The 26686-nt window shown below is 39.2% G+C and overlaps 1 protein-coding gene across 1 annotated transcript; it reads left to right on the top strand.

The window, feature by feature from the left end:
* Positions 1 to 26344, top strand: LOC308242859 (guanylate-binding protein 6-like). Its single transcript, XM_080657556.1, has 11 exons — positions 1 to 231; positions 7195 to 7398; positions 8348 to 8475; positions 10714 to 10823; positions 11035 to 11231; positions 20623 to 20868; positions 22213 to 22493; positions 23200 to 23412; positions 24354 to 24456; positions 24772 to 24965; positions 25917 to 26344. The coding sequence occupies exons 2-11, from the start codon at positions 7209 to 7211 to the stop codon at positions 26127 to 26129; spliced, it is 1875 nt and encodes a 624-aa protein (XP_080513682.1). The 5' UTR covers positions 1 to 231; positions 7195 to 7208; the 3' UTR covers positions 26130 to 26344.
* Positions 26345 to 26686: the final 342 nt, after the last annotated feature.

Here is a 26686-nt window from a genome sequence, read left to right as displayed (position 1 = left end):
GGGGGGCGAGGAGGGAGGGAGGGGATGAAAATCCAACACGTAACTTCCCTGAAAAGGATGTGTCCTTTCTATTTCGGTTCTTCTCAACCACACTGAAAACTGCTTCGCTGTAATATCCGGCTTGATTTTCAGCTTCTAAAGAGAACTTTGAGCACCCTGGGGAGCCAGACTCAGGAGGAGCAAGGCAGCGAGAGGCAAGAACTTATCCACTGTCTGCAGCTTAGGAGACAGGTAAGTTGGCTCAGAGACTTGGATTTCCACGCACATGTTCATTAAGTAACATCAACAATAACATCAGCCTTGGAGGCAGCTGGCCGATGGTGGGGGCAGAGGAGGGGTGGCCTGTGGGCTATAAGCTGGAGGCAGCTCAGCCCCTCTGTTTGGATGGAAGGCTGCTGCAGGGTGGCAGCGGGCACAGCTTGTTCCTGGGATGCCCTGCTCCCTCTTTGGCACCCTCCCAGGCTGCACAAAGAGCCCTGCCTGGGAGACGGAGGGGTGCATCCTACATCACCCGCTTGAAGGCGCTGAAGTCCTTTCTGTGACTGAGGAACCAAACCTGTCCTTTCCTAAGAAGCGCTGGTTGCAGTCACTTCCTCCATCTTCCCCTCCCCATCTCACACATTTCCCTGATGTCTGTGGGACATTGAAAAAACAGAGGGAAGATGATCCTTAACATACAATTTAAACATTAAAACATTTTTTATTGTGTTAACTGTATATAGCATTCCAAAGATTCTATAAAGTGGTATTTAGATGAAATATTTCATTCTCACATATTTTAATCAACTATTAAAAATATCTATAAGGTCTAAGCCGGGTTTTTATTCTGCAGTTTCCAAATGTTTAGACCCTACCAAAAAATTACATCAGTTATTGTTTTTTAGGTTCAGTTGTTTTGCTGAGTCTCCTGTAAGAATGAAAACAAAATTCCTCAGCTTTTTTTTTTTTTTTAAACTTCTGTAAACTAGTGACAGAAAAGTGGTAGGAGGAGTGGGAGCAAGGGGGAGTGAGAAGGACCTGGGAGCTTGTTCTGGGACACACTGACCTGAGGAGCTGTGGGACAGAAGTGGAAATTCAACTTTCTTTTGCCAGCAACTTGGTCCTGAGCTTAAACCTCTCACTTTCTGATTCAGAATGGACTGAGGACTGGAGAGGTAGGGACACCTGTAGCCTGGTAGCCTGGACTGCAGGGCTCAGCTGCTGGCTTTAGCTTCCCTGTTAGGGGCAGTGGTAGTTGTGAGGTGACAGCTTAGTAGGACTTCCCATAACCAGGACAGCAGCAAGTGGAGCAGAGAATGTGGGTGCATGGAGAGATGAGAGATTAGGGTCTTCTCCTGGCTGTTTAATGGGATGGGGCATGGAGGCAGCTTCTTCAGGCATGAGCTCAGTGTTCCTCATTGTAATGTGCACTAGGTTGGACTTATGGTCCTATTCTAATTCCACATTAGATTCACTGCTTACACAAAATTTTAAATTTAAATTTTTTTAATTTAATTTTTTTCTCAAGAGCAGACTTGGCTCAGAGAGCTCTGGGATGCCATTATTTATTGGATGAAAAAAGAGAAAGAGGGAGAAAGGAAGGAAGGAAGGAAGGAAGGAAGGAAGGAAGGAAGGAAGGAAGGAAGGAAGGAAGGAAAGAAGAAAGAAAGAAAGAAAGAAAGAAAGAAAGAAAGAAAAAAGAAAGAAAGAAAGAAAGAAAGAAAGAAAGAAAGAAAGAAAGAAAGAAAGAAAGAAAGAAAGGGGGCCAGACACAGATGGACTGCCTTATGATTGTGGCCTCACCCCCAGCTCCCAGTCACATCCATAAAAGTTGGGAAAGGACCATGCTGTCCCCTGACACTGCTATAATTCACTGCTCAGGCTCAAACTTGCTTAGGACACTGCCTGGCTCAGCTTCATTCTTGGTATGTTCTGAAAATTAGGAAGGACCAGCACAGCACTTCCTGGAATATAAGAAGTAATCTCTTGCCGAAACCAGTTTGGCTCAGTGGATAGAGGGTTGGCCTGCGAACTGAAGGGTCCCAGATTCGATTCTGGTCAAGGGCACGTACCTTGGTTGCAGGCACATCCCCAGTAGAAGGTGTGCAGGAGGCAGCTGATAGATGTTTCTCTCTCATCGATGTTTCTAACTCTCTATCCCTCTCCCTTCCTCTCTATAAAATATCAATAAAATATATTTTTTTTAAAAAAGAAGTAACTTCTCTGCCCTAACAAAGTCCTAGGTCAGACATGTCCAGGAATTATGCACACCCACTTGATATTTTCACACGGATAATTTTTATTTATTTGTCTTTTTTTCCTTTATTGATTAAGATATTACTATGTATCCTTATCCCCCAATTGCCACCTCCACACCCCCACTCATGCCCTCACTCACCTGTTGTCTGTGTCCATTGGTTAGGCTTATATGCATGCAATATAGTCCTTTGATTGATCTCTCCCTCTTACACCTGCTGTCCCCTACCTTCCCTCTGAGGTTTGATGGTCTGATCGATGCTTCTCTGTCTCTGGATCTATTTTTGTTCATCAGTTTATGTTGTTCATTATATTGCACAAATGAGTGAGATAATGTGATATTTATGTTTCTCTGACTGACTTATTTGGCCTAGCATAATGCTCTCCAGGTCCATCCATGCTGTTGCAAATGGTAGGAGTTCCTTCCTTTTTACAACAGCATAGTATTCCATTGTGTAGATGTACCACCGTTTTTTCCCTAAAGTTTTACATATGTCTCCTTTTTCCCCAATTGACCCCTTCCCCCATCCCTTCCAGCCCGGTCAAGCCCCCACCGCCCCAGTGTCTGAGTCCATTGGTTATGCTAATATACATGCATAATGTCCTCCAGTTTCATCCATGTTGTAAATGATAAAAGTTCCTTCTTTTTAATAGCGTCATAGTATTCCATTGTATAGATGTACCACAGTTTTTTAATCCACTCATCGGCTGATGGGCACTTAGGCTGTTTCCAAATCTTAGCTATTGTAAATTGTGCTGCTGTGAACATAGGGGTGCATATATCCTTTCTGCTTGGTATTTCTAGTTTCTTGGAATATATTCCTAGAAGTGGGATCACTGGATCAAATGGGAGTTCCATTTTTAGTTTTTTGAGGAAACTCCATACTATTCTCCACAGTGGCTGCACCAGTGTGCATTTCTACCAGCAGTACATGAGGGTTCCTTTTTCTCTGCATCCTTGCCAGCACTTGTCTTTTGTTGATTTGTTGATGATAGCCATTCTGACAGGTGTGAGATGGTACCTCATTGTCACTTTGAATTGCATCACTCAGATGATTAGTGACTTTGAGCATGTTTTCATATGTCTCTTGTTAATTTTGTATCCTGCTACATTGCTGAATTCATTGATTAAGTCTAATAATTTTTTGATGGAGTCTTTAGGTTTTTCTATGTACAGTATCATGTCATCTTCGAATAATGACAGTTTTACTTCTTCTTTTCCAATTTGGATGCCTTTTATTTCATCTTCTTCGCTGATTGCTATAGCTAGCACTTCCAGCACTATGTTGAAGAGGAGTGGTGAATGTGGGCATCCCCGTCTTTTCCGGTTCTTAGGAGAAATGGTTTTAATATTTGCCCATTGAGTATGATGTTGGCTGTAGGTTTGTCATATAAGGCTTTTATTAGGTTGAGGTATGATCCCTCTATTCCCTTTGCTGAGAGTTTTTATCAAGAAAGAGTGTTGGATTTTGTCAAATGCTTTTTCTGCATCAATTGATAGGACTATGTGATTTTTATTTCTCAATTTGTTTATGTGATATATCATTTTTATTGATTTTCAGATATTGTACCATCCTCTCGTCCCTGGGATAAATTCTACTTGGTCATAGTGTATGATATTTCTGATGTAAAGCTGGATCCGATTTGATAGAATTTTGTTGAGGATTTTGGCATCTATGTTCATGAGGGATATTGGCCTGTAATTCGCTTTCTTTGTGTTGTCTTTATCTGGTTTTGGTATTAGGGTAATGCTGGTTTCATAGAATGAGCTTGGAAGTGTTCCTTCCTCTTGAATTTTTTGGAATAGTCTGAGGAGGATAGGTTTTAGTTCTTCCTTGAATGTTTGGTAAAACTCTCCTGTGAAGCTGTCTGGTCCAGTGCTTTTGTTTGCTGGAAGGTTTTTGATGACTGCTTCAATTTACTTCATAATTATTGGCCTATTGAGATTTTTAGATTCTTCCTGATTGAGTTTTGGAAGGTTGCATTTTTCTAGGAATATGTCCATTTCCTCTAGGTTGTCTAGTTTTTTGGAATAGAGTTGTTCATAGTATTTTTTTGCAATCCTTGTATTTCTGTGGGGTCTGTTGTTATTTCTCCTCTTTCATTTCTGATTTTATTTGGTTTCTCTCTCTTTGCTTCTTGGTGAGCCTGGCTAGGGTTTCATCAATCTTGTTTATCCTTTCAAAGAACCAGCTCTTGTTTTCATTGATCATTTGTATTGTTATTTTGGTCTCTATGTCATTTATTTCTTCTCTGATCCTTCCTTCTGCTCACTCTGGGCTTTTCTTGTTGCTCTCTTTCTAATTGTTTAAGTTGTAGAGTTAGATAATTTATTACCAGTTTTACTTGTTTGTTTTTTTTGTTTTGTTTTGTTTTGAGGTAGGCCTGTAGAGCTATAACCTTCCCTCTCATGACTGCTTTCACTGTGTCCATAGATTTTGGGTTGTTGTGTTTCATTGTCATTTGTTACCAGGATGTTTTTCTTTATTTCTTCTTTGATCTCTCTGGTAACACAATCATTGTTTAATAGCATGCTATTCAGCCTCCAAGTGTTTGAAATTTTTTGATTGTTTTTATTGTAGTTTATTTCTAATATTATGCTATTGTGGTCTGAGAAGATGCTTGATATGATTTAAATCTTCTTAAATTTGGAGAGATTTTGCCTGTGACCCAATATGTGGTCTATCTTTGAAAATGTCCCATGTGCACTTGAGAAGAACTTATATCCCATGGCTTTGGGGTGAAATGTTCTGAAGATGTCAATTAATTCCATCTGATCTAGTGAGTAATTTAGGATTGATGTTTCTTTGCTGATTTTTTGTCTAGAGGACTTATCCAGTGATGTCAGTGGGGTATTAAGGTCTCCTGCTATGATTGTATTGTTGTTGATCTCTCCCTTGTTATCTTCCAGGAGTTTTTTCATGTATTTGGGTACTCCTGCATTGGGTGCATATATGTTTACTACAGTTTTATCCTCTTGTTGTATCGATCCATTTAGTATTATGAAGTGGCCTTCCCTATATCTTGTTATGATCTCACTTTGAGGTCTATTTTGTCAGGTATAAGTATTACTACCCCAACTTTTTCTCATTTACTTTTGCCTGAAAGATGTTTTTCCAACCCTTCGCTTTCAGTCGGTGTGAGTCCCTTGTTCTGAGGTGGGTCTCTAGTAGACAGAATATACAGTATATGGGTCATGTTTTCTTATTCATTAAGCCACTCAGTGTCTTTTGATTGGAGCATTTAGTCTGTTTACATCTAAAGTTATTATTGAAAGGTACTTGTTTGTAGCCATTTTTATTTTTTGTGCCTTTGTTCCTTCTTCCTTCTTTATTTCTTCTTTTTACACCAGGCCCTTTGGCATTTCTTGCATTGTTGGCTTGGTAGTAATAAACTCCCTTAGCATTTTTTTGTCTGTGAAGCTTCCTATTTCCCCTTCAATTTTGAATGATAGACTTTCTAGACAGAGTATTCTTATATTCAGTCCCCTGCTTTGCATCACTTTGTAAACTTCCATTCCTTTCTGGCCTGATATGTTTCTGTTGAGAAATCATTTGATAGTCTAATGCGGGATCCTTTGTAACTTTCTGTCTCTCTCTTGTAGCCTTTATGATTCTCTCTTTGTCCTGAACGTTTGCCATCATAATTACGTTGAATCTTGGTGTGGGCCTTTTTGGGTTCATCTTGTTTTGGACTCTCTGTGCTTGTGTGACCTTTTTCTTCCCTAAATCAGGGAAGTTTTCTGACATTATTATTTCTAATAGGTTTTCTAAACCTTATTCCTCTTCTTGTCGTTCTGCCACCCCTATTATTTGTATGTTGCTTTGTTTCATGTTGTCCCAAAGCTCTCTTAGGCTCTCCTCCTGGCCTTTAATTTTTCTTTCCAATTGTTTGGGTGTGTTTTGCTGCCCTATCTTCTAATTCGCTAATTCACTCCTCTGCTTCTCCTAGTCTACTATTGAAACTTTCCATAGTGGTTTTTTATGGTAGCTATATCACTCTTTATTTCATCTAGAGTCTTACATAAGTTGTTGATTTTTTTCAATCACAAAGATATTTTTAACAGGACATGGAGGATGCAAAAATTGGGATGAGTGCTTGTTATTCTTTACTGACAGTTTTATTAATATATACTTTTTATTGGCTTATAACATCAATCTATTTTTAAATTTTGATGCACACTTCATTTTGAAAAACAAAATATATATCACATGACTCAGTTTTTCTAAACAGGGAATGACTGTTAAACTTTATGGCCTAAAGGATTTTGAAAACTTCTAAGAAAGGAGAAAAATCAAAAGCTGTTTTTCTTCTGGAGCCCAAACTCCTTCAGTCCCTTCAGTATCATAAATGGAGCCATAGATATTACATTTTATTGGTCTGTCATATGTCAAACCAAATTGTCAGGCTAAAATCTCAGATTGTGATGAATACTAGTCATACTCATCACTAGTTCTATAGCTGTTCTCAACAACTAGGACCACGAGACAGAGAGATGCATGAAACCTGTGGCTTAAAATACCTTGACTTTGTCCCCAGGTTGCTCTGGTTCCAGGCAGGTCCTTCCTCAGTATCTGCTTCTCACTATCCTCTTAGCAGCTGGTTAAGCCTTATGTTTGGGGAGAGGATATTCACATGAGGTGATGGTTTTGCTTCTCAGTGGTGATCCTGGCATAGGGTAGAGCCACTCTACTGCATTATAAGATGTTGCTGCCCAACACCAGCAATAACATTCAATCTGAGTTCCTCACAGCATTGGGAACACTTTGGCCCTTGCAGAGATTCACTGAAAGTATCGAACCAAAAATAGATGAATTTTTCATTGCAGGTCCTGGCTTATGCTTACTATGACAGGAACAAAGTAGAACACACATATTGTCTTAAGATGGTGGGTGCTTTGCACAACTCTGTTTCAGAGAATAACATTGTCAGCTTATTTCTACTGGGATGTTCTTCTAGGTTTGCAGGTTGCCATGGCATCTACACCCAACATGATGGCCCCCATTTGCCTGGTGGAAAACAACAATGAGCATCTATCAGTGAATCAGGAAGCTCTAGAGATTCTTGACCAGGTTTCTCAGCAAGTGGTGGTCGTGGCCATTGTAGGACTGTATCGTACAGGCAAATCCTACTTGATGAATCGGCTTGCAGGACAGAATCACGGTGAGTGGTGTCTCAGGCAGAGGACAATTCTTTGACTCTAGCTGTCTCACAGTTTCTTAGTTTTCTTCACTAGTCACTTGAAGAAAGAGCTAAATTCCTTTCAATAAACCAACCTTCTAATTCTAATTCTTACTAATAAGTTACGACCTTAATTAATGTTATCTCAGGCCAGGGCCAATTTTGTTACTCTAACTAAATCACAGCTTATTAGTTTTCTTCCCTGATTACATGAAGAGAGAACTAAACTCCTCTCAATAAACCAAACTTAAAGTCTAATTATCATCACTAAATTATTAATTTAATATATTCTGTTGCCATATTTATAGTTTTACTTCTGTTAAGGAAAATCGCTCCTAGTAATGCATAGACTCTTTCTTTTACCTGTGCCAACACTGAGGTCTTGATATTGTGCCTCCTCTCTTGCTCATAATATGTTTTACTCTCTCTGTAGAATTTTTCTTTTCCTATGAATATATAAAGATAATTGCATATCTATCACCATGTTTAAAGATTCTTGTGAGTTCACATCCCATTGTTGTTAACAACCTCTCCCACACCATTTGCCATTTTTATTTTTATCTCTTTGATTGGAAAAATATTATCTGAATTTCTTTTTCTTTAGACGTCTCTCTTCTATCCACTTCTATTCAGCCTTTACTGGACCATTCTTTAAAATGCTCTTATTATGGTATTCAGTGACTTTTATTATGTCTGATTCATGGGTCCACTTCACTTACATTTTGAGCTCTTGCTGGGTATCATTTTCACAGTTAACATTTATCTCCTATTTGAAATAGATGACATGCAAAGTAAAGCATTCTTACAAAATAGAGAAAGCACCATCTTATATTCTGGGGTACTTCCATTCCAAAAAGTCTGATTTTATATTCCCTTGGCTGCTTAGATTGTCTATTGTCACTGTGGGTTGGGTCTCCCCCTTCTTTTATAGGTTTCCCTCTGGGCTCTACGGTGCAGTCTAAAACCAAGGGCATCTGGATGTGGTGTGTGCCTCACCCCAATAAGCCTGATTGCATTCTGGTCCTTCTAGACACTGAGGGCCTGGGTGATGTGGAAAAGGTGAGGCATAGAGTCACAGATAAAATGTTTTCAACTTGGATATTCTCATAATGAACTATTTAATTTAACTGCTTGATCTATTTTTGAAATCTAGAAATCCAACTATGTATCAGGCAAATGCTCGCTTGTTTGACTCTTATTTCTAGGTAAGGTGTCATGGTACATTGAGTAAATTTTTTCTATTTCTCGGCAATGCATGAATAATTTGATTCAATTGTTGAACACCATATTCCTGGGTCTCTAAGTTAGTACTGTAGATACTAGTGACTCATGTAAAAGCCCTGCCCTCAAAAAGTCTGCAGTCCTCTGGTGAAGTTCACCAAATACTCACCAAGCATTCTGGAAGACTTTGCGACACCTCTGAATGAGATGGTTCTATAAAAGCATGTGTTTGTCCTACAACATTTTAAGATGGGTCTTTGATATTTTAGTTTTCTACTGAAGGATGAAATGAAAGATTTCTCCTTTTCTGCTTTAGTTTGAGACTTATTTGGAAACTAGAGGCCTGGTGCACAAAATTCATGTACTGGGGTGGTGTCCCTCAGCCAAGCCTGCACCCTTTTGCAGTCTGGGACCCTTCGCTTCTTACATTGCCTGCTTGCCGCTGCTTCTTACTGCTCAGCTTGCTGCTCCTTAGCGCTGCTGCAGAGGCAAGAGAGGCTTCTGCCACTGCCGCTGAGCTCGCCAGCTGTGAGCCTGGCTTTTGGCTGAGCAGCGCTTCTCCTGTGGGAGCGCATTGTCCACCAGGGGGCAGCTCTTTCATTGAGCGTCAGCCCCCTGGTGGTCAGTGTGCATCATAGGGACCAGTCATTCTGGTCATTCAGCCGTAATGGTCGCTTAGGCTTTTATTATATAGATAGTACCTACATTTCTACAACTTTTTATTTCTACCCAAAGAAGCCTTAGAAATTTTGTGTTTATTTTTATGTATATATCAAACAGTCTTGCTGTCTGTATAACCTATTGTTTGTCATAAGTCCCACTTCTTATTGTAATTATTTTTTTAAATTGGGCTTTGGAATATAAATGGACAAATCAGCATTTCCCTCCAAATTTTTCTAGGTATTTTCCACTTTTGCTCTGGGGAAAAACTTCAGACAGTGTTTATAATAGAATGAAAATTCTGTATCGTGCCGTTATTTACATCTGCTGTATTTTATTCAAACAAATTAACCCCTCCTTTAAGATCCTTCATCTGTTTGCACTAGACCCACTATCCAGTTTTAACTTCTTGACCTACCCGCTGTTCCAGTCAGATCAAATAACTCTACTTTTATTGAAAAGACTTCTGTATGTGGCCATGTCTACTTTTGCTTCTGTGGGTCTCTCCATGTGCAGGATACCTTCACTTATTCAAATTCACACTCTGCTAAGTCTTTAATTTTCAATCAAGTTGCTTATGTTATGTAAAATTTTCCAACTTTCAGAGCTCTGGTCTTCCATGCTAGACTTGTAAATTTTAATTTAATACTTCTTAAAATTTATATTCATTATTGAAAGTATTACATATTTTTCCCTTCTCCCCCTCCTATTGACCATGTATTCCTCACACCTATCCCTTCTGCAGACGTTCAGCATACTATTTTCATTGTCCACGTTTTGTGCATATATGCATATAAGTTCTTCGGTTGATACTATCTCTCCCTCCTCCCTTAATTTACTATTAGAGCTATAGGTTCCAATGCTTATATACATTACTTTGATGTGGCATACTATAGATATTATCCTTGTTATATTATATTCCTTGCTGTAGATGTTCATCATGGCTTTGAAATACTCACCTTGAAAGTAATATTTGTCATTTTAAACTGATTTCTATTTTAACAACAGTGGAAATATTCGGTAGTTTCTCATAAACACTTCTTGGATATATCCCCAGTTATTTTAACTATGGAGTATTTTATATAGTCCATGACCAACAAATATATGTAGAATAAATATGTACTAACACCGTTCATTTAACATAATAGCACACCAGGTGCTGCACTAAATTACTTTATATGTTATTTATTTCATCCAATTCATTAAAAAGAAAACCCTGTTATGACAAAAATCACATTCACAAGTAATGTTTTTGTAATTGCTAAAGCTCATATGTATATTTATTCCCATCTTTAAATTTGCTTGTTTGCATTGTGAGTGCATTATCTGAAATAAAAGGAAGGACTGTTAGACTTAGTGTCTGAATGAATTTCTATAGGGTAAACCCCTGAATGTCTTGCCCTACTGTACTTCCAGGGCGACCCTAAGAATGACTCGTGGATCTTTGCCCTGGCCGTGCTTCTGTGTAGCAGCTTCGTCTACAACAGCCTGGGCACCATCAACCACCAGGCCCTGGAGCAGCTGCAGTATCCTTCCAGGAACCCAATTTCCATGTGTCATGGTGTCAATGGAAATGGAGATCCAGTCAGTTTCTCCTTTCCTCTCACTTAGTTGCTTTTGGTAGACCAAGGGAACCAGAGTAAAAGAGAGTGTTTGTAATACTATTTTTTGTTTTTTTGAATGAGAAAAATGTGGGAATTGTGGATAGAAAGTTTATTTTCCTTAGCCAGGTCCTAGGTACGTGACAGAGCTGACAGAACTCATCAGGGCAAAGTCCTCCCCCACACCAGATGGAGTAGAAGATTCAGCAGAGTTTGTGAGTTTCTTTCCAGACTTTATCTGGACCGTACGGGATTTCACCCTGGAGCTGAAGTTAAATGGTCACCCTATCACAGCAGATGAGTACCTGGAGAATGCCTTGAAGCTGATTCCAGGTAACATAGTGTGGATGGGCGGTGGATGGTCCAATACAGATGGGAAGTACTAAACATCATGTCTGGAGTTGCATTTGTACTTGAGACTAGAAGTCTGCAGAAATGGTGGCTGGGAATGGGTTGAAAAGCTCTATGGACTGGAGTTTAAGTTCACATAAGAAAAGTAGAGCCTAAAGTAGAGTAAAACTATTCATAATCAATTTGTTCTTTACACATTGTAACTGAGAACCCAACTGTAACTTTAAAACAGCAGTGCTAAAATCTTCTAAAAAGCAGGCACTTATGTTTATTATTTTAGCTTCTGCTTTTTCTGTTTTGAGGAAAACAGCTGATCAAATACTAGTTTGGCATAAAATTACAATGAAAAACCTACTAATGAAAAAATGTCTTTCATGTAACTAGACATAATTCTTCTAAAATGGGCATATAATTTTCTAATATCTTTATACATATCCTATCTAATAAAAGAGTAATGTGCAAATTGACCATCACTCCAACACACAAGATGGCTGCCCCCATGTGGTCAAAGATAGCTGCCCCCATGTGGACACAAGATGGCCGGCACAAGATGGCCACAGTGGAGGGCAGTTGGGAGGGACCAGGCCTGCAAGGGAGGGCAGTTGTGGGCGATCAAGCCTGCAGGGAAGGGCAGTTAGGGGTGACCAGGCCGGCAGAGGAGGGAAGTTGGGGGCGACTGGGCCTGCAGGGAAGGGCGGTTGGGGGCGACCCAGGCCTGCAGGGGAGGGCACTTCGGGGGAACCAGTTCAGCAGGGTAAGGCAGTTGGGGGGGGGGGGACCAGGACTGTAGGGAGTCCAGTTGAGGGGGGCAGGCCTGCAGGGAGAGCAGTTGGGGGGGACCAGGCCTGCAGGGAGGGCAGTTGGGGGGGGGACCAGGCTAGCAGGAGAGGGAAGTTAGAGGTGATCCGGCCAGTAGGCGAGGGCAGTTAGGGGCGATCAGGCCTGCAGGGGAGGCCAGTTATGGACAATTGGGCTGGCCAGTGAGCAGTTAGGCATCAATCAGGCTGGCAGAGGAGTAGTTAGGGGGTGATCAGGCTGCCAGGCAGAAGCGGTTAGGGGCAATCAGGCAGAGGCAGGCAAGTGGTTGGGAGCCAGCAGTCCCGGTGGGATTGGGCCTAAACAGGTGGTCAGACATCCCTCAAGGGGTCCCAGATTGGAGAGGGTGCAGGCTGGGCTGAGGGACACCCCCACCCCCATGCACGAATTTCGTGCACCAGGCCTCTAGTGAGTTTATAGTGTTCTTTATATTCCACAAATGAGTGAGATCATGTTATATTTATCTTTCACTGACTGGCTTATTTCGCTTAGCATAATGCTCTCCAGTTCCAACCATGCTGTTGCAAATGGTAAGATTCCTTCTTTTTTATAGCAGCATAGTATTCCATTGTGTAGATGTACCACAGTTTTTTGATCCACTCATCTGCTGATGGGCATATAGGCTGTTTCCAAATCTTAGCTATTGTGAATTGTGCTGCTATGAACATAGGGGTGCATGTATCCTTTTTGATTGGTGTTTCTGTTTTCTTGGGATATATTCCTAGAAGTGGGATTACTGGATCAAATGGAAGTTCCATTTAATTTTTTGAAGAAACGCCATACTGTTCTCCACAGTGGCTGCACCAGTCTGCATTCCCACCAGCAGTGAAGGAGGGTTCTTTTTCTCCACATCCTAGCCAGCACTTGTCGTTTGTTGATTTGTTGATGATAGCCATTCTGGTAGGTGTGAGATGGTACCGCATTGTTGTTTTGATTTGCATCTCTCTGATGATTAGTGACTTTGAGCATATTTTCATATGTGTCTTGACTTTCAGTATGTCCTCTTTCAAAAAGTACCTATTAGGTCCTTTGCCCATTTTTTGATTGGATTGTTTACCTTCCTTTTGTTAAGTTATATGAATTCCCTGTAAATGTTGGAGATTAAACTCTTAAATCAAAGATAACATCGGCAAATATGTTCTCCCATGCAGTGGGCTTTCTTGTTGTTTTGTTGATGGCTTCTTTTGCTGTACAGAAGCTTTTTATTTTGATGTAGTCCCATTTGTTTATTTTCTCATTAGTTTCCATTGCCCTAGGAGCTGTATCAATAAAGATATTGCTATGACAAATGTCTTTTACTTTAGTGCCTATGGATTCTTCTAAGATTTTTATGGTTTCCCATCTTATGTTTAAGTCCTTTATCCATTTTGAGTTTATTTTTGTGTATGGCTTACGTTGGAGGACTAGTTTAATTATTTTGCATGTATCTGTCCAATTTTCCCAACACCATTTATTGAAGAGACTATCTTGACTCCATTGTATGTTCTTGCCTCCTTTGTCAAATATTAATTGAGCATAGTGACTTGTGTCAATTTCTAGGTTCTCTGTTCTGTTCCACTGGTCTATATGTCTGTTCTTGTGCGAGTACCAGGCAATTTTGAAAACAGTGGCTTTGTAGAATAGCTTGATATCTGGTATTGAGATCCCTCCAACATTGTTCTTTCTCAAGATTGTTGCAGCTATTTGGGGTCTTTTTTTATTCAAGATGAATTTTTGGAGAGTCTGTACTAGGTCTTTGAAGTATGTAGTTGGTATTTTAATGAGGATTGCATTGAATTTATAGATTGCTTTGAGTAGTATGGTCATTTTAATGATGTTGATTCTACCAAATCCATGAACATGGTATATTCTTTCATTTGTTCATGTCTTCCTCTATCTCTTTCTTTAGTGTCCTAAAATTTTCTGAGTACAGGTCCTTTATCTCCTTGGTTAAATTTATTCCTGGGTATCTCAATTTTTTTGTTGCAATGGTAAATGTGATTGCTTTTTTAGTTTCTCTTGCTGTGAGTTCATTAGTTGTGTATAGGAAAGCCATATACTTCTTGGTGCTAATTTTGTATCCTGCTACATTGCTGAATTCATTTATTAAATCTAGTAGTTTTTTTTATGGAGTCTTTGAGGTTTTCTATGTACAATATCAATGTCATCTGTGAATAAGGACAGTTTTACTTCTTTTCCAATTTGGACGCTTTTTATTTCTTCTTTTTATCTGATAGCAATGGCTAGTACTTCCAGTACTATGTCAAACAGGAGTGGTTAGAGTGGGCATCCCTGTGTTGTTCCTGTTCTTAAGGAAAATGGTTTTAGTTTTTGCCATTGAGTATCATCCTTTTATTCCCACCTTGCTGACCATTTTTATCAAGAAAGGGTGTTGGATTTTGTCAAATGCTTTTTCTGCATCAATGGATATGATTATATGGTTTTTATCCCTCAGTTTTTTTTATGTGATGTATCACATTTATTGATTTGCAGATATTGTACCATCCTTGCATCCTCAGAATAAATCCCACTTGGTCATGGTGTATGATCTTTCTAATGTAATGCTGGATTTGATTTGCTAGAATTTTGTTAAGAATTTTGGCATCTATGTTCATGAGGGATATTGGCCCATAATTCTTTCTTTGTTTTTTTCTTTTTTGGTTATGGGATTAGGGTAATATTAGCTTCATAGAAAGAGCTTGGAAGTGTTCCTTCCTCTTGAATTGTTTGAATAGTCTGAGGAAGACAGGTTTTATTTCTTCTCTGAATGTTTGATAAAAGTCCCCTGTGAAGCTGGCTGGTCCAGGGCTTTTGACTGTTGGAAGTTTTTTTGATTACTGCTTTTATTTCCTCCATAGTTATCAGCCTATTCAGTGTTTTTTATTCCTCCTGGTTGAGTCTTGGGAGGTCGTATTTTTCTAGGAATATGTGCATTTCTTCTATTTTGACCATTTTGTTGGAATAGAGTTGTTCATAATATATTTTTTTGTAAACCTTTGTATTTCTATGGGGTCTGTTGTTATTTCGCCTCTTTCATGTCTGATTTTGTTTATTTGGGTCCTCTCTCTTTGCTTCTTGGTGAACCTGGCTAGAGCTTCATCAGTCTTGTTTGTCCTTTCAAAGAACCAGCTCTTAGTTTCATTGATCTTTTGTATTTTTTTTTGTCTCTATGTCATTTATTTCTGCTCTGATCTTTATTATTTCCTTCCTTCTGCTCACTCTGGGCTTTTCTTGTTACTCTCTTTCTAATTCTTCAAGTTGCAGAGTTAGATGGTTTGTTAACAGTATTTCGAGGTAGGCTTGAAATGCTATAAACTTCCCCCTCAGGATTGCTTTCAGTATGTCCCAAAGATTTTGGATTGTCATGTTTTCATTGTCTTTTGTTTCCAGGATGCTTTTTATTTCTTCTTTGATCTCTTTGGCAACTCACTCATTGTTTAGTAGTATGCTATTCAGCCTCCAAGTGTTTGAATTTTTGTGATTGTTTTTATTGTAGCTGATTTCTAATTTTATGCCATTCTGATCTGAGAAGATGCTTGATATGATTTCAGTCATTTTGGATTTGGAGAGGCTTTGCCTGTGTCCCAATATGTGGTCTATCTTTGGAAATGTCCCATGTGCGCTTGAGAAGAATGTATATTCTGTAGTTTTGGGGTGGAATGTTCTAAAGATGTCAATTAAGTTCATCTGATTTAGTGAGTCATTTAGGATTGCTGTTTCTTTGTTAATTTTTGTCTAGAGGATTTATCCAGTGATGTTAAATTCCCCTACTATGATTGTAATGCTATCAATCTCTCCCCTGATATCTCACAGAAGTTTTTTTTATGTATTTGGGTGCTCCTGCATTGGGTGCATATATAGTATATTTACTGGACTTATATCCTCTTGTTGTATTGATCTCTTTAGAATTATGAAGTGGCCTATTTTGTCTCTTGTTATGGCCTTCATTTTTGATGTCTATTTTGTCTGATATATGTATTGCTACCCCAGTATATTTTTCATTTCCATTTTCCTGATAGATATTTTTCCATCCCTTCACTTTCAGTCTGTGTGAGTCCCTTGTTCTGAGGTGGGTCTCCTGAAGACAGCATATATATGGGTCATGTTTTCTATTCTATTCAATCACTCCATGTCTTTTGATTGGAGCATTTAATCCATTTAAGTTTAATGTTATTATTGATTGGTACTTGTTTGTAGACATTTCTGTACTTTATGCCTGTGTGTTCATCCCTGTCTATTTTTTCTTTTCACAGCATTCCCTTTAGCATTTCTTGCATTGCTGGCTTGCTAGTGATAAACTCCTTAGCATTTTTTTTTTTGTCTGCTAAATTCCTGATTTCCCCTTCAATTTTGATTGATAGTCTTTCTGGATAGAGTATTCTTGGATTCAGTCCTTTGCTTTGCATCAATTTGTATACTTCATTCCATTCCCTTCTAGTTTGGTGTGTTTCTATTGAGAAATCATTTGATAATCTGATGGGGGATCCTTTGTAGGTAACTGTCTGTCTCTCTCTTGCAGCCTTTAAGATTCTCTCTTTGTTGTTAACGTTTGCCATTGTAATTATGACATGTCTTGGTGTGGGTCTTTTTGGATTCATCTTTCTTGGGAATCTCTGTATTTGTGTGACTTTTTTCTTCCCCATATCAGGGAAGTTTTCTGTCATTATTTCTTCAAATAGATTCTCTAGTCCTTGATCCTCTTCTTGTCCTTCGGGTACCCCTGTTATGCGTATGTTACTTCATTTTGTGTTGTCCCAAAGTTCTCTTATGCTCTTCTTCTGTTTTTTTAATTTTTTTCTCCAGTTGGAGTTCAGATTGGGCTTGTTTCTCTACCTTACCTTCTAACTCACTAATTCAGTCCTCTGATTCTTCTGGTTTACTGTTGAAACCTTCCATAACATTTTTGATTGTAGCTAAATCACTTTTGATTTCTTCCTGATTTTTGCATAGGTTGTTGATTTTCTCATCCATCCACTTTATGAACTGTATGACCATTACTCTGAATTCTTTTTCTGTCACATTGCATGTCTCTATTTCAGTTATTTCCTGTCTTGGCGATTCCTCTTTTTCTTTCCTCTGAGGATTATTTCCTTGTCTTTTCATTCTAACTATCATCAGAAGGTCCAAACGCTGAGTTGCGGGGGCCTGAGCTGTGTGCAGTGGGAACGTTGCACCACCAGAGTGTCACTGAAGAGCTCCAACAGTGAGACCTGTGGCTGCTGTGGGTCAGTGGGTGTCACATGTGTCAATAATCAGAGTCACTGGTGCTCATTGCAACCTCAAGTGTGCACCTAGAATTGGGATCCCGCATTTACCGCACGGAAAAAAATAAGTCCCTACAGTCATGCACCGAAAATCAGAGTCCCCTGGCACATGCCAGGAGTCAGGGTCACCTTATGCACATGCCTAGAATTGAGTATTGGAGTCTCTGTCGCTTGGTGTGACCTTGTGCCAAGAATCAGGGTCCCTGTGTGCATGTGTGCCAAGAATTGGAGTCACTGGAGCTCAGTTTGCGTGCACTGAGAATTAGGGATCCCATGTGCATGCAGTGAGAAACAGAGTCCCAGCATGTGGGTGCTGAGAGTCAAGTTACTTGTGTTCAGTGCTGCCTTTTCCTGTGCATTGGATAGGCACGACTGTGGTGTCTGGCAGTTGGCAGCTGTGGATTGGGAAGACTCAGTTTTTGCTGCTGGGACCTTGTGCCCTTGATTGGATTCACGAGCCTAGCGGCAGCTCACAGAGACACCCAGTGGTCATTTGCCAAGGCAGAGCACTCAGAGGGTCCCTGGCACTGAAGCTGTGTGACCTGCCGTGCTTGTGGGCAGGCAGCCAGGAAGGAGCGGGTTCCAATTTCTATTGCCAGGGCATGTTCCCTTGTTTGGATACAAGTGCACCCAGTGGGGGCTCACAGCAGCACTGACGAGCCACTTTTGAGGTGGTGGGCTCAGGAGGCCTGCACGCTGGAAAGGCATGACTGTGGTGTCTGGAGGTCGACAGCCAGGGAGAGGGACATCACACTTACTGCTGTGGGAGCCATGCACCCTTGGAGGTGGAAGTCCTAGGGATCTGCAGGTCGGCGGGCGAGGCAACAGGATTTTGACTGGAGTGGCTGCAGGGTCACGGGCAGTGTCCAAGGCCAGTCTGGGTGGTGGTGCTGATGAGTTCCTAGAAGGGGCTGCTCTCCCCTTCAAGATGGCAAGGGCTCTGTGCCCAAGCCCCACAGCCCAGGGAGTGCCGCTGGCAATGGTTGGTGCTCCCTGTCCAGGAGATCCCAGTCTGCTAGCCTCTGATATTCCTGCTGGATTTAATTGTCCCTCACTCACTGACACCTATTTTCAATTGTAGTTTACACTCAATATCATTTTGTATTATTTTCAAATATATAGCATAATAGTTAGATGACACATACTTTACAATGAGATTCCCCCTATATTTCAAGTACCCACCTGGTACCATGCATAGATATTACAATATTATTAACTATATTCTGTATGCTGTTTTTTACATTTCCATGAATATTTTCTAAATACCAACTTGTATTTGTTAATGCCTTCACTTTTTTCACCCCAACTCTCCTCATGCAGCCATCAATTTTTCTCTCTATATGTATTAGTCTGTATCAATTTTGTTTGTTTATTTTGTTTTTTAGAATCCACAAATAAGTGAAGTCATATGATATTTGTCTTTCTCTGTCTAACTTATTTCACTGAGCACAGTACTCTCTAGATTCATCCATGCTATTTCAAATGGTATGATTTCATTCTTTATTATGATTGAGTAGTATTCCATTGTGTATATTACTACCTACACTTTATCTACTTGTCTATTTTGGGGTACTTAGGTTACTTCCATATCTTGGCTATTGTAAATAATGCTGCAATGAATATAGGAGTCATATATTCTTTTTGAATTAGTGTTTTAGATTTCTTCAGATATATAACCAGAAGAGAAGTCACTGGGCCATAAGGTAGTTCTATTTTTAATTCTTTTGAGAAACCTCCATTCTCTTTTCCATAGTAGCTGCACAAATCTGCATTCCCACCAACAGTGCATAACGGTTCCCGTTTTTCCACATCCTCAGCAACCCTTATTGCTTGTTTATTTATTAATGAGAGCCATTCAGACAGGCATGAGGTGATATCTCATTGTTGTTTTAACTTGCATTTCTCTGATTATTAGTGATGTTGAACATCTTTTCATATGTGTATTGGCCTTCATGTCTGAGATTTTACTGTCCATGTTTTATTCTAGTAAATTTATGGTTTTGAGTCTTACATTTAAGTCTTTAATCTATTTTGAGCTTATTCTTGTATATGGTGTAAGAAGGTGGTATAGTTTCACTTCTTTTACACATATTTGTCCAATTTCCCAACACCATACACCGACTAGGCTGCCTTTACCCCATTGTATGTTGTTTTGCCTCCTTTGTCATCTATTAATTGATTGTATTTGCATGGGTTTATTTCTGGGCACTCTGTTGTGTTCAATTGATCCATATGTCTGTTTTTATTCCAGCACTATGCTGCTTAGATTACCACAGTATTGTATTATAGTTTGGTATCAGGTAGCATCATACTTCCAACTTTGTTCTTTCTCAGTATTTCTGTGGCTATTCAGGGTCTTTTATGGTTTCATATACATTTTTGGATTATTTATTGTAGTGATGTGAAAAACACCATTGGTATTTTGAGATGGATTGTATTGAATCTATAGATTTCTCTGGGCATTATAGACATTTTAATAATGTTAATTCTTTCTATCTGTATCATAGCTTTTTTTTCAATTTCCCCATATTTACCCATGCTACAATTTCAAAATAATAAAAATATTTGAATGCGTTATATTTACATAGGCATGTAGGTATCTGATGAACCCTTGAAAGAAATTCCACTTCTGATTTATACACTCTTGATTTCATGTTTCTATTTATGGTTTCTCAAAACAATGAGAAATGGGCTACACAGAACAGCAAAGCTATGAAATGAATATAATTCTTTACCTTAAAGAGTTTAGAGACTAATGGTGATATCTTAAAATTATGTTTTAGCTACATTTACTCTTCACTCTTCAGAGGATTTTATTTTTTTAAAAACTAATGTTGTACACATTATTTTTAGCATCTAAACAGTTTTCCTTAGATAATCTGGTGTTATTTCCAACATTGTTTCATTAAGTATTGTTTGAGATTTTCATCTTGATCCACAGCTTCATTTTCCCATGGGATCAAGTAGACCAAAAACTTACATTTGACCCATGTTTCTGTTATTCATTCAGTAGCTAATATTGACAATATAAACAATACTCTACCATTTTAGGTCTGACAACAAAAATAGGTTATTGTAATTGTTTTTTAAGAATACTTAATCTCTTCCAAAATTTTTCCCCAAAGTTGTATCATTGGTAAATTTGATGTTAAAGAAGCATTTGGATGTCATGCTAAAGGAGTTATAAACAAGTTATACAGAGAGAATATGGCAAAGATACAAAAATCCCTGTCATAAAAATCTTTAGATCTCTTGTCCTCAGACTGCTCCTACTGTAATACCTGTTTTTGTTTTTGTCTGTTTTAATCTTTCAGGCAGGAATCCCAAAGCCCAAATATCCAATCTCCCCAGAGAGTGCATCCGGCATTTCTTTCCAAAACGAAAGTGTTTTGTCTTTGACCGGCCAATAAATGACAAAGAACTCCTAGCCAATATTGAGAAGGTTGCAGACAACCAACTGGATCCTAACTTCAAGGAACAAACAAAGAATTTCTGTTCTTACATCCTCACCCAGGCGAAGACCAAGACCCTCAGGAAGGGAATCACGGTCACTGGGAAACGTGAGTCTCCATTTCACATTTTTTGGGGCCTCATATTTGTTGAATATATTATAGGATGTGTTCTCTAGGATTTATTTTTGATTCTACATAGAATTATGGGTCTACAGATATTCATACTCCACGAATACACATGTATACTTATCACACTTTTGGGTGTTTATAAACTCCTCTCCAAAATTACAACCATTGACAGCAAAATCTATAGCATCCGTACATATAAAAAGTGTTCTACTAATAATGAATCACTAACTGGGTGTAAAAACAGAATACACTATTTCCTTAATTGAAGTCCTTTATAATGAATGAGGTTTGCAAGAAGAATACAAAAGATATTTTTGGGGTTTAGAGCAATTTAACAATGCACCTTAGCCCATAAAGCTCTGAAAATTTACAGGAAGCTTCAGAATTCAGAAAAATACAGGATCACATTTACCCTGCCTCATCTGTCTACCTATGTAAGCAATTTGCCTCTAAGATTTTCAATGGGAAATTATGTTTTTCAGATACCCTTTAGTATGTTAGATAAAGGAATATATTGAATTACGTTAGCCTTGTGGTCTAAAGAAACATAAAAATTAAGAGTCAATGGGACAATAGTGTTACTGTAGGAAATATGTTCTTCTGTGGTGTTGTGTGAAAGGAATTGGAGGGACCCTTGATGTAGGAGGAGTTTTATGTGATAATGGCAAGGTTTATTAAAGTGAAAAGCAAAGTACACTCTCAGGTAGACAGAGAGCTGGAAGACTAGACAGCAGCTACTGCCCTGATGTTTTTGTTAAGCTTCCCCATATATATTTGGGTTTGGAAAAGAGCAGGCTTTCTTTAAAACTATCCAATCTCTTTCTTGTTTTCTTCAGGGCTTGTGCCCTTCCCCTATGCAATCTTTCCCCCAGATTTTCCCAGGTTGTGCCCTCCCCCACATATGGTCCACATTTTGGCTGCTATTGCACATGCTTCATAGTTCTGCTTGGTCATTTGACTCCTAGTGTGCAGGTACTTAGTAAAGGAATTCTTTCTGCACCATTTTTCTCCCATCCTGGTTAGTTGGGTGGACTCCCCAAGGTGTTTGTAAGACTATTTTTTTCTATTTAATCAGGATTTATCAAATGTCTCATTTCATTAGCCCCCTGGTCTCTTGTTAATATCTAACTAACTGCGTAGACCAATAACAGTAGATGGAAGTAGTGTGTGCCTGCGTGTGTGTGTGTGTGTGTATGTGTGTGCACATGCGCACATATGTGTGTGTTTGGTTGTGAGAGACAGACAGACAGAGAGATTTAGAAATGTAGTCTCTGAATCATAGATTCTGTTGAGTGATATCTCTTAAAAATCCTGGCTTATTAGGGCTAAGGACTCTGGTGGTGACATATGTGGATGCCATCAACAGTGGAGCAGTGCCTTGTTTGGAGAATGCAGTTACAATTCTGGCCCAGCTTGAGAACTCTGGGGCCGTTCAGAAGGCAGCCAACCACTACAGCGAGCAGATGGCCCAGAGAGTTAGCTTCCCCACAGACACCCTGCAGGAGCTGCTGGACCTGCATGCAGCCTGTGAGAAGGAAGCCATTGCAATCTTCATGGAGAACTCCTTCAAGGATGACAACCAGGAGTTCCAGAAGAATCTTGTGGTACTTTGTCTTAGTATTTATTTACCCTTTGTGACCTTTCCATTGTAAATTAAGCCTGGAAGAACTTTTCTGATCCCAGACATCCTCCCTCACTCATGGATCTAGTAGTCTGGATTCTTATGAAGGATAGAGTTTCAAAAGACTGCATTTTCTTCTTCCTCTCCCCACCAAACCTTAGGTACTTTATGTAAACATTTCTCTGGTCTCTGATAATCAGTATAGATGTCTTTCTGAACTGAATACTTATTTTGAATTCAAGCCTGCCCTGAACACCCAGAAGTCATTCCTTGGCTTGTCACTTTCTTGAGGGACTCTCCCACTCTCAGGAACAAAATGTCTCTTAACAGACCCTCATACCAGGCTGTTTTCAACTCCTATGGCTCCTTGTTGTATCATTGTGTCATTGAAAATGAAATTAACAAAAGTTACAGCTGCAGGGAGCCATAGAGATAAGGGAATTCAACACTAACATTTTTGATGAAGTACCTGAGACCCAAGGGGGTTAGAAGCTTTCCCCTGCCTCACATGGACTTTTCAGGGTTGTGAGTAAAGGACGCCTTATAATTCCTATTTTATTCCATGTCCTTCTCCAACAGAATGCTTTTCTTATGAGGACCACAGCTAGACTTCCTTCCACCAGATTCTTTGGAATTTTTTCTCCTCTGTTCCTTTCTCCTGGTGACAGCCCTCTATATATCCCTTGCAGGAAATCATAAAGGATAAGAAGGATAAGTTCTTGCTGCAGAATGAAGATGCATCTGTTAAATACTGTCAGGATAAACTTGAGCAGCTTTCCAAGTCCCTAATGGAGGATATTTCAGCAGGCATTTTCTCTGTTCCTGGTGGTCACAAACTCTACATGGAAACAAAGGAAAGGATTGAACGGGACTACTGGCAAGTGCCCAGGAAAGGAGTGAAGGTGAGGAATAAGGGGAGCACAGGGAACCTACAGATTAAAGTCAAGAGGGTCTCCTAGAAATCAGTCACAGCACCGATTGTGGGTAATATGGGAGCATGGGGATATCATGACTGTTTTAGCATTAAAGGCCCATAATTTGGTCTCTCTTCCTAAGGAGAGTCACAATGTTCATTCTCAAAAAAAAAAATATGGATTTCTGAACTCCATAAAGGACAGAAGAGAAATAATCATTTTCCATCCAACAATATAACATTCAGTGAGTTAAAGGCAGACAATTTACAAGTTAAAGTCAGAGTTTTTGTATTCAAAACTGATCAAAAGAGAAAAGGAATTCAATCATGTACATAATTGCATACAGCATTAAAATACTTGGGAATCTGAGATAGTTGGTTATATAGGTGATGATACCAATTAATAATATTAAAATAATAATGATAGTAATGCAATTAATATTTATTGAACTCTTAATGTTAAGACATAAATTGAGTTCTTTTCCTAGAATTTTAATTTTACCCTTCAAGTAGCATTAAGAGGCATCTATACATTGTGTGAACATTTCACACATCTGAACTGAGAGGCAGAGATGGGTTAAAATGGCTTGCTTAAAGGTACAGCCAGCAAGTGGCAGAGGAGAACAGCAGCACTAATTGGAGACAACATTTCTCCCTGAAAGGTAAATATACAAAAGCACCAGAGACAGTGGTTTTGCAGCACTGAACATGGTTCTCACTGTATGGAACACAGAGTGAAGAGAAGAATGTAGCACTAGGAGAGAGACTTCAGGGGTATGAAGAGCTTTTGGTCTCTCTAATGAGATTGGAAACTGTGTGGAGACATGATGAAGTTTTAATCAGGAAGGAAAAATAACATGGACATGGTGATTTTGAAGCCCATTCTTCTCAATGAAAATTGAAGTTCTTTGTTCTTTCTTGTCTTCTCAGGCAAATGAGGTTCTCCAGAGGTTCCTGCAGTCGCAGGCAGCAATAGAGAATTCCATCCTGCAGGCAGACAAAGCTCTCACGGATGGGGAAAAGGCCATGGCAGGTAAGGGACAGGGCTGGGCTCACAATGGGTGGTAGGTACCTGCAGTGTCATTGACAGCTGTGAGAACAAAACCTCCTGAAACAAGGAGCTTTCTGTTCTTTGTGGGACATACTCTCTAACTCTGAAAAAACCAGGGCACCTCAGCCAGCCAGGGTCTTTCCCATCAAACTCTGAAATATGCTCTTGATGGTGTGGCAAGGGAGCAATTCAGATTCTTCCACCTCTCTTTTCAGTTTGGTTTGTTCTCAGAGCTCAGGAGGGTAGAGATTAGTTTTCACCTAATTTTCCTCCCTCTCTCAAACCTCCCTGGGGCAGCGGAGCGGGCCAAGAAGGAGGCAGCTGAGAAGGAACAGGAGCTGATGAGACAGAAACTACAGGAGCAGCAGCAGCAGATGGAGGCACAGAAGAGGAGTCTTGAGGAAAATATATTGCAACTGAAGGAGAAGATCGAGAGGGAAAGAGAGAATATACTAAGAGAGCAGAATATGATGTTGGAGCATAAAATGAAGGTAAGTCCTGCCATGGTCTCAGTAGTGCTCCATGGTCATTGTCCTGGTACGTAGGGTGGGATGGAGAAGGTTATAGCAAGACTATGGAGGCAACACCAATGCCATTTACTACTTGTGATTTGCTAAAACCTTGAATCTTCCCCTTGTCCCCTTTCTTTGTAAAAATATCTTTGAAATCTACTCTGTGTATAGACTCTGGAGTGTTCAGGACAAGCATCTCATTTCTGAATACTTAGAAAATATAAATAAGTTCTGAGGTGTGATTTTGGGTTATTTTAAAATGACTTATTTAGCCTGAATAAACATCTATTTGAAACACTTGTATTTATTATGAACACCAACTGGTTTACTTTACCAAGATCATTGCCTATTACCAGGAACCCTGCTACCACCCAAAGACTCTAAGGTAGATCTATGCTGACAATAAACTATCAGAAATGTCCAGATTAAAAATACAGGGATATGACAGCTTCAAACATGCTGCACTGTTTCCGGGTATGGAGAGTCTACCCAAGTCATCTCATGGCAAAGGAAGAATTCCTGATCGCTATCTGAATGTGTTTATAATAGGGTTCTAGAGCAATGTATAATTTCCCATTATTTCTACATTTGGTTGGCCATATTATTCCAAGTGAGCCTGAGAACTGGTGCCAGCAAACCAAGGTTACTTCTCAACTGATATTGTGATTGGCACACATTACATTTGTCTTCAGGCCAGGCTTAGCATCCTAGCAAAACCCTATAGATATGTAAATATTTGTAAGACTGTAAACTATGCTTTCTTTCAGTGTTTAGGTCCAAGACGGGATTATTCCTTATTGCAAAATTATCCTTGATTGTGTAAGAGAGAACAATTTTAAGAGTGAAAGGAAAGAGTTATTAAATATAAAGTGAAATTCTTGAAAAACATAGGAATTTAAAATGTTTAATTTCCCTTCTCACTTTTTTTAGGTTCAGGAAGATCTGCTTAGGGAAGGATTTGAAAAGAAAGCTGAGCAGATGAATGCAGAGATCAATCATTTGAGAAATATGATTGATACTGCTCAAAATGATAATACTTCCTGGATTGAAAAAGCTGTAGAGGTCTTTTCAATATTGTGTGCTCCTGGTAAACTTGTTGGTAATATTGTGAGAGGCCTTGGCTCACTGTTTAAAAAGAAATAATTCTCCTTTGAAAGAAATTATAGACTGGATATATGCTATGACTTGTTTTTAGTGTGTATTCTTTCAATTTCATTCACCCAAGTCTTAAACAAAAAAAGGTGCTACTAAAGGATATCAATGCCTAGTCCTCATTAGACAGAATTAATGTTCCTATGCGTTGATATAGCATGTTTACTTTATGAATTGTGCATGTTTAAATAAATATACTTACAAACAACTCATCGACTTATCACTTTAAATGGCAAAAGATTGGAAACTACGAAAACATTCATCTATATAAATTGGTAATATAATTTAACATGTGCACATGCTGGAATAATATGCAGCCAGTAAATTCAGCTATATTTTTATAAATATACAACAACGTTGAAAATACATTGTAAAGTGAAAAAAAGGAGGTACACAAGAAGTGTAAAATGTGTTTACTGGAAAAAAATGTAAGTACTGTGTGCAATCATAGGTATGTGTACACACTGAATACCTACGGGAGCCCTCAAAGAAGTAATATCAGTTCCTACTGGGGAGAAGTGGGTGGGATCACGGTAAACATGTCACTT

This window comes from Plecotus auritus (genome assembly GCF_963455305.1).
Source record: "Plecotus auritus genome assembly, chromosome: 2".
Classification (NCBI taxonomy): domain Eukaryota; kingdom Metazoa; phylum Chordata; class Mammalia; order Chiroptera; family Vespertilionidae; genus Plecotus; species Plecotus auritus.
Note: the sequence above shows the minus strand (reverse complement) of the source record. Positions and strands in the feature narration are given on the sequence as shown.

Excerpts from the sequence above, each read along its gene's own strand:
- LOC308242859 (XM_080657556.1), top strand. The coding sequence starts at position 7,209 with ATGGCATCTACACCCAACATGATGGCCCCCATTTGCCTGGTGGAAAAC. Across the intron at positions 8,476-10,713 it reads GCCTGGGTGATGTGGAAAAG|GGCGACCCTAAGAATGACTC; the intron begins GTGAGGCATAGA and ends CTGTACTTCCAG. Across the intron at positions 24,966-25,916 it reads TGTTGGAGCATAAAATGAAG|GTTCAGGAAGATCTGCTTAG; the intron begins GTAAGTCCTGCC and ends CACTTTTTTTAG.